This window comes from Pimephales promelas, chromosome 4 (assembly GCF_988280905.1).
Source record: "Pimephales promelas chromosome 4, fPimPro1.hap1.1, whole genome shotgun sequence".
NCBI lineage: Eukaryota > Metazoa > Chordata > Actinopteri > Cypriniformes > Leuciscidae > Pimephales > Pimephales promelas.
In genome coordinates this window covers 3,816,065-3,830,224 of record NC_142772.1, presented here as the reverse complement: position 1 = coordinate 3,830,224, position 14,160 = coordinate 3,816,065, and the positions used below count along the sequence as shown (strand labels likewise).

At 38.8% G+C, this 14,160-nt stretch overlaps 1 protein-coding gene and 1 long non-coding RNA gene across 2 annotated transcripts in view; one reads left to right on the top strand and one right to left on the bottom strand.

The window, feature by feature from the left end:
* LOC148981551 (uncharacterized) overlaps nucleotides 1-14,160 on the bottom strand; it is a 33,718-nt gene that overhangs the window by 6,382 nt on the left and 13,176 nt on the right. The gene's annotated exons all lie outside the window — the stretch shown is intronic.
* The window catches only part of LOC120472345 (voltage-gated potassium channel subunit beta-3), a 40,885-nt gene continuing 29,092 nt past the window's right edge, over nucleotides 2,368-14,160 (top strand). The window contains exon 1 of the mRNA XM_089129849.1: nucleotides 2,368-3,551. Within this exon, the coding sequence (XP_088985975.1) occupies nucleotides 3,328-3,551 (224 nt within the window). The 5' untranslated portion in view covers nucleotides 2,368-3,327. The remainder of the gene's footprint in view (nucleotides 3,552-14,160) is intronic.

The window sequence follows — 14,160 nt, the reverse complement described above, 5'->3', positions numbered from 1 at the left end:
AATTGAAAAATCCTTTAGGTGAGTGTATATTCACATGCTAATTAGTCTGATGCCCTATAAAATCTGCCTTTAATTTCAGATTGATTGTTATTCTTGCTGATCCGGCATTACTGAAGCATTTTCAGAACCACGGACAGTTCCTGCAATACTGGTCCGGTTAGAGACATTTATAGTCAGTGAATGATAAAAGAGGATTCTCGATTGATTCATTTGCATTATCAGAAAGCACATGCATTGAGTGACAGTTACACTCCCATCTCCCTCTGTGTGTCTCAGCATGCAGATGTTCTCTGATGAGAGCAGATTTGTTCATTTCCCCCATGTTCGCTACACAGCACGGCTTCGCTGTCACTGGCTGCCTCCTCTGCACTGCCTCGCTCTGATTGGCTGGCAGTCTCTGTGTGCACTGAAACAGCTTTGAAAAAACATGCTTCAGCTGCATGACGGTGTACAAATGTTGATCCATCTGAAGAGTCAGTTGAGGAAGAACTCCCATGACTCCGAATGAAGAAATCCTTACATGTCTCCTTATAAGTTTCACATTGATTCAGGATAAGGCATTATTCGGGATGCTTTGGTGTGAATCATTTTGAGGTTTTAATCTGGTTCGGTGCAGATGTTCAACAGCAACAGAAGCACAACCATCTGGCTCTGAAAACTAAACCACCCCTGGCCCGTTTTGAGGGAAACCGAGAGCACATTTCTATTATTCATATTTGTGTTAAGGGTTTATTGAGAGGTTATTGCAGTGTGGTTCAACCTGTTTGAAGCAAAGTGTGTGTGAGTTATATTTCGGATTTATTTCGTTATTTGCCCTGGTTTTCATCATCACGCCACCTTAAAGACAGTATGAAATCAAAATTCACACTGTGTATTTTATAAGCACGTTATAAACTTTAATGTGAACAATTCATTTTCATAAGGTTCGGACCTTGTTATGTTTAATCAAAATGTCATAACTGGACCTTTTTAAACAATCGAGTCCTGGTGTCCACTACAGCATAACATAGGAATAAAATATATATATATTTTTTTCATTTTTTTCTTATGCTCTTAATAATGTAAAAAAAATCCCTTATTTTGGCGATGGATTCCGGGAAATCTCCCTTATTTTCAATGTTCAATGTTGACAGCTATGGTCACGGCGTCGCGTATAGTTAGGACACGGTGTTAGAATATATAGCTGTTAAATTAAACTTTAATACTGTAGCGGACAATACGGTATTTAGCTGTTATTTCAAAAACAGTAACACACCGTATTTTTACAGTATGATGCTGGCAACCACAGCTGCCAGTAGTTTACCATTTTATTACGGGATTATTTTTTACAGTCAGGAATTCTTCAGTTTAGGAATTCTAAATGTCTTCATCTTCCTCCACTTTTGAGTGCCACGCCCACATCTCAACATCCAATCAACAACTGATGCACAAAGCCAAATCCCAGCCCTACATTGTTTTCTTTTTCAATAATCCCTCACTCGGATGTCACCGTGATTTTGCAAAGTATGACATGTTCCTGGATCAACATATTTTGTTGATCCTGGAGGAACATTCCTGTCTGAAAATGTAGTTTAATCCTGTCCTTACCCCTAAACCTAACCCTAAATTACCCCTAAAATCAGAAATGATGGTGAATAACACTGATGTAGAAGCATCTAACCATGGCTGTAACTCTAAACTTGACATAAACTGTAAAATTGTACCTCAAATCTAATTGGTTGATTGGATTCGGAACAGGATCAACAAAGATGTCGATAGGAACATGTTGCATTGTAAGGCCTATCACTACTTCTGTTTCATTGTGACTTGAATATTTTCCTTGCTCTCTCTTTCTCATGGCTTATGCGATTGAAGTTGTGAAAGTTGTGAGCTTTCTCAAAGGATAAAAGTGATGACCTCTTTTGATAATATTCTAATATTCATGAAATGTATACTGCAGGGTGTCTGTGGACTCTTATAAAAAGGAAATTTCTTTCAAAACATATATATATATTTTTGTAGTTTTTTAATCAATTTTGGACAATTTATGGTTAAAAGAAACTGATGTAGTTGCTAAAATGTAATATGGGCCTGATTAGTGAAATATAGGTTGACTTCAGATGTGTAAATCTTTGTTCGTTTCCCCCCCACATATTCATTATGTTTTATAATATTTGAAACCTTTTATTTTATGCATCATTTTAGTATTGTTTTTTAAAATCTTGCTGCTACATAGGCTATATTTAAGCAACCGGGGAATGTAAAATATTGAGTGTGTGTGTGTGACCCAAACAATAACATGATTATTCCGCAGTGGTCCTGCTCAATTCACACATTAATCACAATGGAAATCCGCGAGCGCGCGCGCGAGAGAGAGAGAGAGAGAGAGAGAGAGAGAGAGAGAGAGGGTGGGGGTTCAATGAGGGTTTCATTTGGTTCTGAGTTGGCAGTCTCGCGTTTGATGGCTCTGTTGCTCTGAACGGATGCTCAATTCCCCTCACATCTCCATCGACAGCATTCCGCCGTTCTAACGCCTTCATGATGTGACATATCGGCTACTAAAGTAAGACGATGGAATTTGGACACCGCGGAGCTGTCAAACTCTCCTTTGATCGCGTTCGATGATCACCATGGCAATTACGCGTCAGAAAAACAGCGCGACATTCGCTGCCTTGTGTCGAGCGCGTGAGGGCGCGCTGTGTGTCAGATAGTGACCGTCACTATAGTGCGTGAATTTGTGGTCCTACGACTGTAGACGAGGAGATGGGCAGGCGCGCGTGAACACAAGCGTGCGTTTCTGCATTCGCCCTTCGCGTAGCTGGGCTTTGCTGCCATTTGGGAAAGCGGCACCGGCTGTTGCGCATCCAGTCGTTGGAAAGCCGGCGTGAATGGGTGGTTCCGCATTTTGACGAGGTCCCCCGCCTCGCACAGAGAGAGACCACCCGGATTCTGCGGAGGAATGCCTCAACACGGAGAGGAGCGTCTTCAAGTCGCGTCGATCCAGGTATTGGGGAAGTGCAGTGAGAGAATGCAAAGTCAGACTGTGCACGCATCAGCACATTAAAGGCCTGGACAGCAGCCAGTCGTGACTTTTTGCCCTGCGACATAAACACGCACGTTAGGGTTGCGTTTGGACGTGCGACTACCGCGCAACAGCTGCAAGTTTGTGCCAGCAGGTGCAAGACCTGGCTTTATCTATCTATCTATCTATCTATCTATCTATCTATCTATCTATCTATCTATCTATCTATCTATCTATCTATCACGAACTGTGAGACTACCACACACATATTCTAAAGTGATTCAAACTGATAAACTCTAACACACAGTGTGTGAGAGCTGGTCAGGATGCAGGTCTCATTTGCTTGTACGGAGCACAATCTGAAGAGCCGCAGCGAGGACCGGCTGTGTGGCCTGCGAACTGCCCCTCCACCAGGGGGCAGTAGTGGGGGAGGAGGACAGGGAGGAAACGGCAACTACCCCCCCCAGAGCTCAGTCAAAACACGGCCACTGCCTCAAGGCCACGCCCACATGAAGGAGGCGTTCGGACGGCACAGTAGCATGAAATACAGGTGAGACAGGTGGAACTGGTGTGTGTATGTGTGTGTAACGCCACCTGTTGGGTGGCAGCTCAGTCTGGGACTGGGTTATTCGGCACTGGCTGATGTTTTATGGCTTCTTTAAAGATTCATAAGGGGCAGCCGCTTTAATACTGAGTGTGTTTGTGCTCACTTGAATGCTTGTGTTGTGGGTGAGTTGAAGGAATGGCTAACTGGATGTCAAAGGGCCAGGCATTGAATCGCATCTTTTACTTATATTTTAGGACCAGTTCTAGTGCTGGGTTAGAGTCCGAGTCCAAAAGGGCTTGAGTACGAGTCCAACTAAACAATATTGTATTTCATTAAAGGTAGGGTAGGCAATTTAAGAGAGGCTAGCAGTAGCGAGCTAGCTTTGAAAGCATAAGATCCCACCCTCCCTTCAGAAAGGCCACGCCTCCTTCAGAACACATGAACGCACACAGCAGAGTCTGCAAAGCGTCACGATACGAGAGACGGCGTTAAACAACCTCATGTCTTAAAGAGCACTGACCTGTACCACCTGACAGCTGCAGATTCATTTCAGCGTTGAGTGTTGCCATTGAAACGCATAAATTCAAGTCACGAACCGCTCTGAATGTAACGTCACGGTTTTCCACCTCTTCCACGTGACAGTAGTTATGGTGTGAACAGCATGAGCTCGTTGTTTTGGATCAGGAGGAACTGTAAAGGCGGCTGCTTCTCCATTACCAGTACAGCTCGACTCGACTCGACTCGCCTTTTTACTTCTTTTCCATTGTAGACAGTACCGCCACAAATAGTACCCGGTCGTCATAGCGACGCCTTTCATTCCTTTTACTAAGAAAGACATGCTTCTGCTATACAATATAGCATACATACATGAATTAACCATAACTGATCTATACAGGTGGAGCTGGGGAAGGTGGAGGGTTTCTGAAAGTGAGCTGCAAACTGCTATATGAGACGCTGACAAAATATTTGAAGGTTGAGCAGTAGGGTTGCCAACCGTTCTGTGTAATACAGAATCGTTCCGTATTTGACACATAAAAGTCTTGTTCCGTAGTAAACTGATACGGAACACACTTTGTTCCCTATTTTTGAGAATCAATTCAGTGCAAATCCATGACAGACACATATATGTCAGGCTATGTTTACACGGAAACGATCTGAGGAGAAAATGCAAAAGTGGCGTTGCGTTATCATTTTTATTCTGCATTTAGACAAGCGTTTTGGGTGGGAAATCCACCCATGAGTTAAGGCTCCACCATTTAGAGTTTCATGACAGAACTTTGCATTGAAAGTTTTATTTGTAGGAATTATACAGAGCACATATTTTACAGTTGGACAATCCATGCTGTCCATTAAGTCTTTAAAGAGATACTTCACCTCTGGGAAGATGAATGTGTATTTAAAATGGGCAATTTATGTAGAATAAATGTAAAATTATTTTTAAATTTGGAGCTTTCTAGACTGAGAAAAGCCAGAAAATGTATTTTTGGCTCATGTGGATGAAAGACAACAACTCCCAAAATGCACTTGCTTCGCTGCCCTAGGAGGCCACGCCTACCGATAACAGAGCGCAGTAGTTAAACAACAAGTCTAGGCTACTAATGAGTCTCCGTGTTGAGTCTGCCCGAAAATGTGTTTCCAGATCGCCCAAAATGTCCGGGATTGGGCTTTTGCGTCCTACAGTCGCCGTTCATCATGTTTACTGTGGCGAGCGGGACGAGTGAGGGCCGCGGGAGAACATCGTGAGGCCGGTGGCGTGATTACCGATGAGCGACACCTGTGAGACGCACCGGTCTCGTATCTCTCACAGAGGAGCGGGGATTTTCTTAGCAATGTTAAAAGGCACATCAACCGATCACTGAATCCCGGACATCGACGGTCGGACATGTCCATGAAAAAGAGGATGGTAACCCCGACTACTCAGCTTTCTCCACAGAACAAGAGCCTGCTAGCTTAGCTTACAAACAAAGATGGCCGACACTATGTGTAATCACCATCCGTCTGTGTATTCAGTACCTTCGTCCTTATTTTCAAAAAGTTTCTGCCGGCGAAATCAGACACACTGGCACTGATCTGTGATTGGTCTGTTAGCGCATTAGGTCCAACCCCCTATGGGCGGGTTTGAAAGGGTGAAATCTAGTGCTCTTACACTTCCTCCTACAATGACGTAAAATGACGAAACCATTGTAGGAGGAAGTGAAAAAGCTAAATAGCGGATTTCTCTCGTCTCAGGGGAAAATGAGAGAGTGTTGCACGACCATTCAATAGTATAACTGGGTTTCTAACAATGGAAAGCTTAATGCAAATGGCTGGAGTGTCCCTTTAAAGGACATGTTTAACTGTCTGAGGGAAGCTATTTTTAGAACTGGAGGCATTACTGATTTATCCATTAAAGTCAACATGGACTCAAAATTGACCCTAATACACATCCCATCCATGTCTGACTGTGCAGGACTCTATGGAGGCTTGTTTTTGTCAAGGAATAACAAAATAAAATAAGTAATAACTGCAAGATATAGACTGAGAATTCTGACTTTATTTCTCACAATTCAGTTTATAACTTAAATATATATATATATATATATATTAATGATATATTTTTTGCAAGAAATAAAGTCTGAATTGTGAGATAAAAAGTCGCAATTACCTGTATTATTTTGTTATTCCCTGACAAAAACAAGCCTCCATAGAGTCCTGCACAGTCATGGATGGGATGTCTATAGGGTCAATTTTGAGTCCTTGTTGACTTTAATGGATAAATCAGTAATGCTTCATGTCCTAATAATAGCTTCCCTCAGACAGTAGAACATGACCTTTAAAGACTTAATGGACAGCATGGACTGTCCAACTGTGAAATATGTGTGTGTGTGCACTGTATAATTGCATTCCACATAATACACATAACCTACAAATAACACACAAACAAATATCAGCGCATGTTATCTTAAAGAAAATGCTACTTGCTGTGTTGCTGAAATTACTTTCTTTGTAAAGTGGGAGGCGAGAAGGCTCCACACCCCAAACATACTGTGTTGTCCATGCAATGCATTCTGGGTGAATAAAATCTAGTTCCACACCCTATTTTGTTCTCATTGAATATCTACACTCTTAGAAGAAATGGTTCTATTTAGAACCAGAAATGGTTCCATCCCCCGCTTCATATATGGAACTCTAAAATGGTTCTATATAAAACCATTTTTTTTGGTAAAAGGTTCTATTGGCCAAGTATGGAACCCCAGGGTTCTATGTAGAACCCAGAGGAACCCTTTTTTTTAGAGTGTATAGAACCTTTTAGGGGTTCCAAATACGTAGCGCTGATAGAACCTTTTCTTCTAAGAGTGTAGCGTCACTCTGAAATCAGTTTCAGAATATCATGTTGACTTCAATACATTTGTGTGTGAGTGTGTGTTTGTGTTGTACTAATCTCAGCGTCAGACTGCACACCCACTTTCTCAGTGATTGCTGAGCCATTATTTAAACGAGTTAGCACTCTGCTGAACTTCAGTCTGTTCGATCTACCCGGCCCTGAAAGCAAACTCTGGACGATAATTCTTCAAATTGGACAGACACTACTAGTGATGGGCGGATCGATACGAAGTGTCGATATATCGATACTATAGGTTTTTTTCTACCAGTAATTTTTTGTTTATTTGACAAGAAATCTAATGCTTACAATATATTGCTTATATATATTGAATTGGACTACCTATGTTAGTGAATAATTGTGTAGTAGAACCAATTCCCTGCTTATCTGAACTGAACACACGCGAATGCTGCAAGTCAGAACCAATCAATCGCAGAGACAACAATACATTCCAACCACTGATCTATAAATTGTTATCGTGATTCGAACAATGCTTTGAAAAATATATGTTTGAGCAGCTATTTCACAATAAACACATTGTTGCGTACATAGTTTGTGCAATTGAATTGTTTTAAATTGAATGTTAAAAATTCATACTAATATGCTATTCTGTAACAAATTTTTATATAAATCACACTGTCAGAATAAAAAGGATACATTTTATTGGTGCAATAGCCTGTCACTGGCAGTCCCTCATGAAACTGAACATTACAGTGCAGTGACCATAGTTCAAATAGGTCTATAATATTTTGTAGATTTCCATGGTTACCACAAGTAAACATTTTAACCATGTGTAAATAAAAATATAATTTAATAAATTCGAATTAAGGCATATTGAATGCTAAAATGCCTTTCTAATAATGTTTAATGGGTATCATTACCCATTTTAATCTTAGTAATTCAAAAATCGCATCGCATGCACGCAATCTATCTATCTATCTATCTACAGTATCTGGACTTAAAACTTAAGACTTCAAACTACTTTCTAAAGACAACATTAAAGTTTGTCTCAACAAACTTTTTTTTTAATCAAGTTTATTTTGTGTTTTTATTGGAGTCATCTCTACTGAGCTGTGCCATGGTGTATAAAAGACAGAGATTATTAGTCAGAGGGTGGAAGTTTGCTGGTAAAAATAGGAAGATTGTATTTCTGGAGTTTTCCTCAATAAACTGTCATCTCAGTTTTCAGCTAATATAGACTCAAAAGCACTGTAACCTAGTTAGTGGTCAATGTATTTTCATTCCAAAATCTGCTTCAAGTGCACTCATTCCTTTCTCTCAACCAAATCTCTCTCTCTCACACACACACACTAATGAATAGCATAATGGGTGACATGTTAAAGGGTTTCAAGTAGGGCTGTGCAAAAGTTAATTGCGATTAATCGCATCCAAAATAAAAGTCTGTGTTTACATAATATATTTGTGTGTACTGTATATAATTATTTTGTATATATAAATACCTATGCATGCATGTATATATTTAAGAATTATTTGCGCTTAAACTCTGTTTATATATATAAATACATAATCTATATTATATAAGTTTAAATATTTTATATATGAATAACACATTTTCTTAAATATACATGCATGTGTGTGTATTTATATATACAAAATAATTATATACAGCACACACAAATATATAATGTTAACACAGACTTTTATTTTGGATGCGATTAATCGCAATTAATTTTTGCACAGCCCTAGTTTCAAGTTAATTTGATGGTCTAAATGAAAAATTTGTATACTTTAATTAAAAATTCACCTTAGTATTGTAAGAAAACACTCATTACCTGGTCAAAAACAGCTGTTTAAGTGCATGTGTATTTAAAGGAGTAGTTCACTTTTGAAAAAACTTTTGCTGATAATTTACTCACCCCCATGTCATCCAAGATGTCCATGTCTTTCTTTCTTCAGTCGAAAAGAAATTAAAGTTTTTGATGAAATTTTTTCTCCATATAATGGACTTCAATGGGAACCAAACGGTTCAAGGTCCAAGTGACACTTTCTGTACAAACTGCAAACTGTTCAAAGGGCTTTAAACGATTCTAAACAATGAATAAGGGTCTTATCAAGCGAAATGATCGCTCATTTAATAAATAAATAACAAAGTTTAAGTTTTAGAAGCTCAAGGGGGAGGGGCGTCAGACGGTGTGATATATGACCCCATTAAGAAAGGAGTATAGCATACTGCCTACTGCATTTATGCAGTATACACTGCATACTTTTCTAAACAGTATGTACAGTGTGCATTGCAACAGCCTTTTTATTCTGGTTTTGTTAAAAGATGTTATTCAGAACATCCCCACATAAATGCATTTAATTGCACCCGCTTGCAGTTTTCCAAATGTATGTATACCTACCAACATGTGTACTTGCTTTGAAAGACCATTAATGGCATTCAGAATAACAATAGCTATAATTATGCTAATTACTCCTATGTATGCTTTCATTTTCATGCACTGGGAGATGGAGGCCATTAAGAAACATACGCATCTGACGACAGATCATCTGCGATTATGGCTGTGCTTGACAGGTTATACAGCAACGTCCTCTGTATTAGCCTGAGAAATATTCACAAACCAAATGTTACATTATTTTTTTATATCAGTTCCTGGTTGAAGTGGCTGACAGTGATTGACATTCGTCATTGTGTCAGTATAATGGGTGTTGGTTTAGCTGTGTTTGCTGTCAGGCGAACATTTCAATACTGGAAGGTTCTGGTGAAAAAGAAGTGCACTGAATTGTACAGTAGTAAGTATATGTACTCTAATTGCAGATAATATATTATTTTTTTTTTAATGTTTTTTAATGTTCAGGTAAAGGTTTTACTTCAGTGTACATTTTAAATCATTGTTTTAACTTAAAATAAAAACTTAATATGCTTTCAATAATCTTAAAGAGAGTCGAGTCCTCTGTGGTGCTTTAAAGAAGTACACTTATTTTGATGTGTTGACTAACATACTAAAAGCACATTTTAACTTTGTTATAACTGTACACTGGGGCTGTACCTTTTCAAAAGGTAAACTTTTGTCCATTTTAGGTGCTAATATGGATATTTAAGTGCTAATATGTGCATTTTAGGAGCTAATATGTGAATTTTAGGTGCCAATATGTGCATTTTAGGTACTAATATGAACATTTTAATTACTAATGTGTGCATTTTAGGTGCTAATATGTATATTAGGTGCTAATATGTAATTTTTCTGGTGCTAATATGGACATTTTAGGTGATATTATGTACATTTTAGGTATTAATATGTACATTTTAGGTGCTAATTTGGACATTTAGGTACCAATATGTGTATTTTAGGTCCTAATATGTTAATTTTAGGTGCTATTATGTACATTTTAGGTGCTAATATGTACATTAAGTTACCAATATGCACCCTTTAGGAACAAAAGTGTACCTTTTGAAAAGGTACAGCCCCAAGGTACCTTTTTTTCTGAGAGTGTGCTATTTGATATTTTTAAAATGCTTCCTCATCAAATATATTTAAATGCAGGACATTCAAGTTTCAACAGAAATGACATCAAAGTTATTTTAGTTTAAATGCTTGTCAGTACATTCTCACTTTAATCTTATTTCAAAGATTATACAAGTAATTATAAAAATTCCAAAATTTCCAATCCTATTTTTTATTTTTATTTTATTTTACAACTTTTAATTGTCAATAACATGCAATTACACGTCCTAAAAACATCACATTCAGTCCGGGCTCAAGTATATTAAGTATCTTATTATGTCCATAATTAATACTCTTTTTAAAAGTATGTTTTTCACTGATTCATTGTGAAAAGTTTTTTAAAGTCTTCGTTCAATGAAAATTATTATTTGTTATAAATAACTCACCCTTGTTCTAAATCTGTATGACTTTTATCCTATAGGGACACAAAAGATGTTTAATAACATCCATGTTTCACTTTTCACATGTCAAAAGTTATTTATTAAAAAGATCATATTTCAAATGATCCGAACCGAGGAGGTTATAATACTTGCAGAGATGCATGTCTGAGGCAAAAATATGTTTGTATGTGCATTGATCAATGTTATGTCTCTTTAGAAGACTTTTACAGTCTTTTTTGTGGGCTTTTTAAAGTCTCAAAGTTTTGAGAAACAGACTTTCAGTGCAGGGACAGAAATCTCTCAGATTTCATTAAAAACATATTCTGTTGTGATTGGAAAATTATCAAAAGTCTTATGGGTTTGGAAAGACATGAGGGTGAATAAATTATAACAGAATTATTATTATTTTTGACCCACTTAAGTAAGACTTAAGTACATCTTAGTATGTAATTTCACTATGACTTTTATTGTCTTTTGAAATATGGTAAAATGCACTGCCGAATGTAATGACCAGCATTGATGGTTACCTAAAATATACTTTAATGTCATTTCTACTGAGATTTGTATGCAATTCATTTAAATATATTTACACATTTGTAATGATGAAGTTATAAATTCACGTCAAATGTTATGTTGATTAACACACTATAGTTGATGTTAAAATCAAGTAATTTTTTTACATGTGCTTTAGTAGTCAATGCATCAAAATATTTTGTTATTTAAATTTAAAGCATGACAAAATAGACAGAACTAGACCCAAGACCAAAACCTCCAGAGTGCACCACAAGACCAGTGGTCGCTCTTTACACATTTATGTTTGTGTTTTAGTGTTTTCAGTTGTTGTTCTAGCTCCTGGGTGTTAACAGTCATGTTAATGAAACAGATCTGTTTTATCACATTAAGCAAATTAATCTTATCACATTCTTCTCACAGGCGTATGGTGACTCATATTTAACTGCATACATTTTTTTTTTTAGTATAATGTCATGGAATATCTTCCAGTCTCATTCCTGTCTTACATCATTAAACATATTCCTCTGTTATGTCTGCTGTAGCTTCAGACATTGCATCACAGTATTGCAGTATCACTGCCCCAGCAACAGCTCGAGTTAGCCAAGCGAATCGCTGCTTTATGCTGTGAACTCTGGAGAAACTCACGTCGCTAAAAAATGCTTATATAAAATTTTTGAAGGGTGAGGCATTCCAGGGAATGGACCTTTTCTTAAAATGCATAAGTACTACTTCTTTCGATGCTCAGTTAACTGAGTTGGGACATTTTTGTGAGATGAGAGACAGTTTGGAATACCTTCGTTATTTGAGAGATATGGAGTTTTCAGAGAAGATATGGAGATATGGAGTTTTCAGAGAAGATATGGAGTTTTCAGAGTTGACTTGGACTCGACTCTCTTTTGTCTTAGTCTCGACTCGATCTCGAATATCTTTGGTCTCATTCTCGAGTCAGACTCGACTCTCTTTGGTCTCGTTCTCAACTCTCTTTGGTCTCGTTCTCGACTTGGACTCGACTCTCTTTGGTCTCGGTCTCAACTCGGACTCGACTCTCTTTGGTCTCGTTCTCGACTCTCTTTGGTCTCGGTCTCGACTGTCTTTGGTCTCGGTCTCGACTCTCTTTGGACTCGGTCTCGACTCTCTTTGGTCTCGGTCTCGACTCTCTTTGGTCTCGGTCTCGACTGTCTTTGGTCTTGGTCTCGACTCAGACTCGACTCTCTTTGGTCTCGGTCTCGACTCTCTTTGGTCTTGGTCGTGACTCGGACTCGACTCTCTTTGGACTCGGTCTCGACTCTCTTTGGTCTCGGTCTCGACTCTCTTTGGTCTCGGTCTCGACTGTCTTTGGTCTTGGTCTCGACTCAGACTCGACTCTCTTTGGTCTCGGTCTCGACTCTCTTTGATCTCGGTCTCGACTCGGACTCGACTATCTTTGGTCTTGGTCGTGACTCGGACTCGACTCTCTTTGGTCTCGGTTCTGACTCGGACTCGACTCTCTTTGGTCTCGGTCTCGACTCGGACTCGACTCTCTTTGGTCTCGGTCTTGACTCTCTTTGGTCTCGGTCTCGACTCGGACTCGACTCTCTTTGGTCTCGGTCTCGACTCTCTTTGGTCTCGTCTCGACTCTCTTTGGTCTCGTTCTCGACTCTCTTTGGTCTAGGACTCGACTACTGTATCTTTGGTCTCGATCTCTAGTCGGACTCGACTCTCTTTGGTCTCAGACTCGACTCTCTTTGGTCTCGGTCTCAACTCGGTCTCGACTCTCTTTGGTCTCTGTCTCGACTCTCTTTGATTTCGGTCTCGACTCGGTCTCGACTCTCTTTGGTCTCGACTCAGACTCGACTCTCTTTGGTCTCGGTCTCGACTCGACTATCGTTGGTCTCGGTCTCGACTCTCTTTGGTCTCGACTATCTTTGGTCTCGGTCTCGACTCAGACTCGACTCTCTTTGGTCTCGACTCGGACTCAACTAGGGATGCGCGGTATACCGGTATTGCAAAAATACCGGTATATAATAAATTTCAAACGGTACAATATCATCATTTTGTTAAATTCGGTATTTGATGAGCTGCTGTTCCGAAGTTCTCCACTAGGCGGCAGTGCGCTACCGACACTGACGCGAGTCACGCGAAACCGGCAAACGAAGGAACATGGTGGAAATGAAGCTTACACGCCCGAAATTATTAAATAGAGAGAGCAAAATTAGTGAAATAAGGCATTACTTTGCCTACTAAAGTAATGAGAATAGTGTAGATACAGAACTCAATGCACCATTCTGCAATCTTTGCTTTCAATAATGTGTTGCCATCGAAGGCAACACATCAAATCTGCCGAAGCGCTCGTCAGTTGGTCATCCGGACTTGTTCAAGAGATCGACTGGTGAGTTCATCATTCAACTGATTTAATTTAGACTTTTATTGAACGCTGAACAGCGCACATACCTAAGAGCTTATCAATCAAATATGATATGGTAAACACGAAAGCTCAAATCTTCTTGCATGACACGCTAGAACCAATTCAGTTTACGTCTGAATGATCTCAGTTTACGTCTCATGATCTCATTTTTGCAATTTATTTCAAAAAAATATATTCATTTAATTTAAATTAATAACGCATAAAAGTGATAAATGAATGGCATTACTGGGGCTGTGGCGATAGAAAGAGAGAGAGAGAGAGAGAGAGAGAGATATGGTAATATAAATATTAATAATATTAGCCTACAATTAAGCTACATTTGTCAACATTCATTAAGGAACCTGACCTAACAATATAGCATTGGTTAATCTAGATCAATCAGTAATAAAATGACCTAAAAATGTATGTTTAGCATCATAACATTACTTTTTGCAATGCATTATATGCATAATATGAACCCAAACACAAACAGTAACCAAACCAAGAT